Below are 6,824 nucleotides of genomic sequence, written 5' to 3'. Positions count from 1 at the left end.
ACATCTATACATTCACATCTACATCCACATTCACATGTATGCATATACATTCTCATGCATATATCCATTTTCACATTCATACATCCATACTCCCATCTCCACATCCACACATCCACATACATACATCCATTTCCACATTCCCATTCGTGTAACCATATGCCTTCACATCTAATCTTTTACATCACATCTATTCTCGTCCTATCACAACCCATATGCATCTTATCCTATCACATACACTTCTTACCTCATCCCATACACATCTTATCACATCTTAATTCATCTTATCACCTCTTATCATCTCTTATACACCTCTTATCACATCCTATCACATCTCATATCTATTTATAGAATACAAGAGAACTCTTATATTTGATATAAGATTTCTTTACACATTTACTTATGCATAAATTCCATTTAAGGAGATTAATACTTTCGAAGAAAAATCAATCTTTTATGCATCTTTCTATGCATAAATTCATTTTAAATGAAAATGACACTTTTGAATTAAAATTCAATCTTTTATGCATCTTCCTATGCATAAATTCAATTTAGATGAGAATGACACTTTTGAATTAAAAATCATTTTTTTAAAATGCATCTTCTTATGCATAAAGTCAATTTGGTAGGAATTACACTTTTAGAATAAAAGAATTTCTCTTATGCATCTAAGTTATGCATAAAATCCATTTATGATGAAAATCACACTTTTAGTATAAAAAGAATATCTTTTATGCATACCTCCATGCATGAAATCCAATTATGATAAAAGTTACACTTTTATAATAAAATAATCAACTTTTATGCATACCTCTATGCATGAAATTCAATTGTGACAAAAGTAACACTTTTTACATTAAAATAATCATCTTTTATCCATACCTCTATACATGAAATCCAATATGATAAAAGTATCACTTTTGATATTAAAAAAAATTATCCTTTATGCATACTTCTATGCATGAAAATTAAAAATGATAAAAGTAACACTTTTGATATAAAAATTTTCCTTTATGCATACTTCTATGCATGAAAATTAAAAATGGTATAAGTAACACTTTTAATATAAAAAATTATCTTTTATGCATACTTCTATGCATGAAAATTAAAAATGATAAAAGTAACACTTTTAATATAAAAAATTATCTTTTATGCATACTTCTATGCATGAAAATTAAAAATGATAAAAGTAACACTTTTGATATAAAAAATTTTCCTTTATGCATACTTCTATGCATGAAAATTAAAAATGATAAAAGTAACACTTTTGATATAAAAATTTTTCTTTATGCATACTTCTATACATGAAAATTAAAAATGATAAAAATAACACTTTTGATATAAAAATTTATCCATTATGCATAATATTAAAATTCAATTTCTCCATGATTGTAATGAAATTCTTTCAATTAATCTAGGATGATAATTCCTAGAATATGGTAGGAAGTCCTCTTTTTATGCTTTGAATGAGATTATTTTATGCATAATTTTTATAAAATTTTTGCTATAGCTCCGCTGCTATGACTGATAAATCTCAATTTTTCTAAGGGATAATGCTTATCATTAAGAAAATAATTAAAATAATCTCTAATTGGATTATCAATCCATAATGGATTGAATCATTAATATACATAAACTAAAAGCATAGAAAAAAGCCATTAATTTGACCTTAAGCATAGCTTAATCTTGGGTTAAAGAAAAGCTTTATGAAAAGCTTGATTTGGATTGAGAACGGTTCATGAGTATGACCATTTCTTGAGTGAGAGAGAGAATTTACATAAAAATCATTAGAATTTAAACATAAATGAAAATTAACTTCAATAGCATTATGTAACTCTTCACTACTATTCAAACTTCAATAGCATTAAAAAAAAACCATACCAATTAAACTTCTCAAGCTTGAGAGGAGTTGAGAAGAGAGAAACATTGAGAAATTATAGAAAGATCAATATTCACTAATTACCTTACAACTTGCTTGATTCTTTGTTCACGGTAGAGGCCCCCAACCAATCAATTGGTTAAGTATGTTGATGGAGCCACTAATGGGGATTGAAGAAAGAGGGAAGCTCCAAAAACTAGTGAATTATTAAATGAATTCACAGTTTCTGGCTTAGGTGGAGTAGAGTAACGATGCATAAACACTATATATTTTTCAACAAGGGAGAGGCTTCTATTTATAGGAAAAATTGAGCTCCTAACCAAACAAACTGATTCTATAATTTTCTAAATCAGTTTGGTCAATATTTGACCATTTTTAGATCAGTTAAGCTAACTTTTTGGAACTAGACTTGAATGAGGAGAGAGGAGAGATGAAATATCTCAATTTTTATGAGTTTAAAACTCATTCAAGCATGTGAAATATGCACCTCCTTTAAAGAACTCCCCTTCCTTACATATGTGTCATAATGGAATCATTTTAATATTGCTCATAGTTTTTTTTTTACTAATAAACCTTGTACATTTTCAACTCTTCATCTTATGTGAAATATGCACCTCCTTTAAAGAATTCCCCTTTCTTACATATGTCATATTTTTAATATTGCTCATAGTTTTTTACTAATAATCCTTGTACATTTTCAACTCTTCATCTTATGTGAAATATGCACTTCCTTTAAAGAATTCCCCTTCCTTACATATGTCATATTTTTAATATTGCTCATAGTTTTTTACTAATAAACCTTGTACATTTTCAACTCTTCACCTCATGTGAGCATTTACTCATTTACAAGTTGGATTTATCTCCTCCCTACACATGGATTGATGCTATTGGTCCATAGGAACCTTAATTGGACCATAGTCTAAAGATTTCTAAAAATCTAGACCCTTAGGCTAAGGTTCTTTATAGCTATTTTCAATTAATTCCAATTGCACATTGGAAAATTCTTTTTGAATTTCTGTTTCAGGGGAACTCATCTAAATTAGAAGAGATATTTTTCTATCCAAAAATATTCAAAATCTGAATATTCTCTCTCTAGAATATTTTTCTCTCTCTAGGCTAAAACAGATAGAAACAAGGTCTTTATATTTCTGAAGAGGGATTGATTACAGGGAAAGATACTAGACATCAAAAAGGGGGTGGGGGAGGAATCTTACATGCTTCCACTACTCGCTCACTATGAACCGTTTACAACGGCAAGAATAGTTATATGTAAATGAAAAACGGCAAGAATAGTTATATGTAAATGAAAAACGTACGTTTGCAGGGGAAGACCATCACCAGAGATAGCTGTCGCGAGAGTTTTTTAGGCGGAGGCATCTGCAAGTTGAAGGGTCGCAAGCTGCCACTTGCGTGCAACCTGTGTCCGAGTGGGGAGTCGAAGTGACGAGAGGACAGCAATCCTGGAAGAGTTTAGTTTTCCAGGTCCTGGGAAATGCTTTGCGACACTTGGATTTCCATTCTGCAGCTGAGTGGAACAACGGCTCTGTACTGTGGCCTCCTGATTCGAGGTGGTCCTTCCAGTACGCTGCATCCTCCTTATCGCCCCATACAAGGCAGTATAACAAACAAGTGGAAGCAGCAAGGTAGTGGTGCTGCCGTGCTGCAAGGGAGAAGAAATGGTAGGCGTCGGGAGACGGTACAAAGGGACCAGCTTCCATGGCGGCTAGCATGCCCATGCTGTACAGGCTCCCGCTGTCTAAGCCCTCTCCCGCAGACTTTGACACTAGATCCACCAGATGATCTTGCTCCTCGTATGCACAGCCCATCTCATACAAGATTTTTGGACTGAGGTTCAGAAGTGCACGTTGGGACCAGTATTTCACCTCCCCCGTCGCCGCTCCTGCCCTCTTTGCAACCACGAATGCCAGCTCCATCGCGGCCCTCTCCACTCCATACAGCAACGCATCCTTCATCATGCTCTCTGCTTCGTCCAGCTTGCCCTCAGTCTTCAGCATATTTCCCAGCTCCAACATGGCTAACGGGTTGTTCAATGCCACCGCTCTCTCTAAAAGAGCCTTCTTCTCCTCCTTAGATGTTATGGCCATGTACAGCATGGCAAGCGGATCACCAGCCTCCACTCCGCGTTTACAGAGATCTGACGCTATACTAGTGTTGCCTTCTTTGAAATGGAACAGAGCCAACTGAGTCACCGCCTCAACGCTGCCACCCTTCACTGCTTCCTCGAACCAGTCTTGTGCCCGCTCTCTGTATCTCCGCTGCTGCTGGCCATCCACTGCACTGAATGAGAAGGTGTTGTATAAGAGCGCAATCTTGTTCATGACATCCGGTCTCATGTGCAGCTCCCTCTTCCTTACGAGCAACTCGTGCCAACCTTCTCCAGTACCTCGATTGCACAAATGGAAGAGTGCTTCCATGGCCTTGCTACTCGTGTCGCTTGACTTGTGCACAATGCTCATGGCTATGTCTTCCCAGCCTTGCAGCATCAAAGAGTCCACCAGCTCGTAATCTACTGTCGTTGTATGCCGCTGCATTTTGAAAAAATAGCAGTCATCGTCTTGCAGAGAGTTAAAACCCTGTTCCCTTAACCACTTCAAGAGACGTAAAGCACCTGAAAGTTCCTTGCTCTCTTTCAGGACTGTGGCCAATGCCCAAAAAGAGCTCTTTCGTCCTAGTAATGCAGCTGCCCCGTAACACTCGATGGAAACACTTTCCATCCCTGCTAGGTAGTGCAAGTCACCCACAAACTCAATGTATGCGGCCTCCCGGCACTCCCTAGTCAGACTGGCTACATCAATGCTGCCGCTAGCAAAGTCGAGAAGAACCCTCCCCACCAGGCTTCCTGCTTCTATGCTCCTCTGCAAATAATCCCTTTCTTTGGGAGGAATTGTCTGAGACTTATTATACGCTATGTAGAACAGGGCAAGCATTGCCTGTGCATGTGCATAACCTGTTTTGGCTGCTTTGTGTAGAAGATCCAAAATGTTCTTCGAGGATCCGTTTACTAGAAAACGATTTACCACATGAGGCCCTGGTCCAAAATGGTTCAATTCCAGAGCAAAGACACTAGATAACTCCACTTGAGCAAAGGCGTTGCCCAAGTTGCTTAATCTGAACAGATCTTTGATTTTTTCGGTGCAGCCCTGAGAGATCTGAATCCTGGCCAAGTAGAATTCAACCAAAGGCAGAGTTAAGCTGTTCTCGGAGATCTCGGCTTCTGAGATGCATTTCTGAAACAACTCAAGGGCAGCATCAACATCCCTTTCGCATCCATAGCCATGGAAGCTCATAATTCCCAGGAAAACCTTGGCCACTGCCGCCTCCGAGTTCCTAAACTTGTGCAGTGCCTCCTCGTAAACGCCCTGGTAAAAAAGTCTCCTGCCTTTTCTAAGCTCCTCATCTTCTGTTTCCGGATCAAACGAACTTGTCCAGTAGTAGGCAAGATTGATTCTGTCTGCTTCCCCTAGGCTGTGAGCTGAAATGCCTCTGAACTCTCTGTCGGCTAGATCAGATGTGTCGAAAGCGGGAAGGCAACTTAAGATTTCTGCAATATCTGCAGGTCTCTCTGAAGGATTCTCCGCTAGACAACACACCACAATGGGAATTTTCCCGAAAATTTCTTCTAGAACCTTTCCGAGACTGTATATATCGGACTGCATCCGGTCATATGTCTCATCACGTCTCTTCTCAGGTGACCAGTATCTCTTAGTACCGGTCTTCTCTGCAAATTCCTCTCCCTGGAACTTGGCAGTGCCAAAGTCGCAAAGCTTGGCTCTCAGCCCAAAATCCAGAAGGACGTTCTCACTCTTGACGTCCTCGTGCGCAATCCCCTTTTTATGCAGGCATTCAAGGCTGCAACACACATCTCTGGCAATCCTCACCTTGAGACTCTCAGATAAATCTAGGCTCGCTGTTTCGAGCAACATCTTGAGAGAAACATTGTAAGCTAGCTCCATCAACACACAACTCCTTTCCTCTTCATCAATGAACCGGCCTACGTACTGCACTACATGAAATTCTCCTTTCATGAGCTTCATGATCGCGACCTCTCTGTTAACGGTGGTCTCCTTAACATTTTTTTCATAGCGCTTCAACGCCACAGCTTGCCCTCTGTAGACTGCCGCCTGAACATTCCCGTAGCCCCCTTCGCCAAGGAATATGTTATTCCTACTCAGGAGCTTGTCATCTTTCACATTGATTGATTCATCGGCACTGATTAGCATGCTGGGAACGAGAGACATCGTTTACCTGGAGATGCTCTGTGTGTGTGTGTGTGTGTGTGTGTGTGTGTGTGTGTTAGGGAAAGATCAAGTACCCCGCTAGCGTTCCGAAATCCCTTTAGTTCCAACCACGCGGAGTTCATTTGATGGCCCCTTTGATAACGCGGCAAACAAAGAAGGAAAAGAAATTGTTTTAGTACCAACCACGCGGAATTCATTCTATCACAATGGGTGATTTTGATGGCATAGATGCCGTCAGATAACTAAGGCGCTTATAAAAAAAAATTTAATTTTAAGTCTCAACTACGCGGCATTCGCTTTATCACAATGAACGCTCATTTTGATGGCATAGATGTCCCCACATAACAAGGCTCTCTAAGGCACTTTTTTTATCTCTCTCTCTCTTTAGTAGATACAAGGGTAAAGAAGTCCTCAAACTTTTTTCCTTGAAAGAAAAAGTAGGGTCACCCTTCAAAAAAGGGGGGAGGGACACACACACACACACTCATACTACCCGAGAGGGAAGAGAGTTGGGTGGACCTCAAGGAGGAGGGGGCTCCAAAAATGATACTCTTTTTTTTGTTAGAAAAACGACACTCTTTTTTTGTTAGAATTAGCTAATATTGTGCACGCACGCATGCACACACACACACACAACCCTAGGGACAAGGGGACAAGAGGGACATATACACACAAATACATACATGCAC

General features: G+C 39.0%; 1 protein-coding gene across 1 annotated transcript; it reads right to left on the bottom strand.

The window, feature by feature from the left end:
* Positions 1-3,109: 3,109 nt before the first annotated feature.
* LOC147613856 (uncharacterized) lies at positions 3,110-6,204 on the bottom strand. Its single transcript, XM_086781831.1, has one exon. It carries the CDS (start codon positions 6,133-6,135, stop codon positions 3,211-3,213), a length of 2,925 nt encoding a protein of 974 aa, XP_086637957.1. The 5' UTR covers positions 6,136-6,204; the 3' UTR covers positions 3,110-3,210.
* Positions 6,205-6,824: the final 620 nt, after the last annotated feature.

Source organism: Cibotium barometz, chromosome 43 (genome assembly GCF_041138505.1).
Source record: "Cibotium barometz isolate CiBa-2024 chromosome 43, ASM4113850v1, whole genome shotgun sequence".
NCBI lineage: Eukaryota > Viridiplantae > Streptophyta > Polypodiopsida > Cyatheales > Cibotiaceae > Cibotium > Cibotium barometz.
This window is presented reverse-complemented; position numbering and strand designations above follow the sequence as displayed.

Excerpts from the sequence above, each read along its gene's own strand:
- LOC147613856 (XM_086781831.1), bottom strand. The coding sequence starts at position 6,135 with ATGTCTCTCGTTCCCAGCATGCTAATCAGTGCCGATGAATCAATCAAT.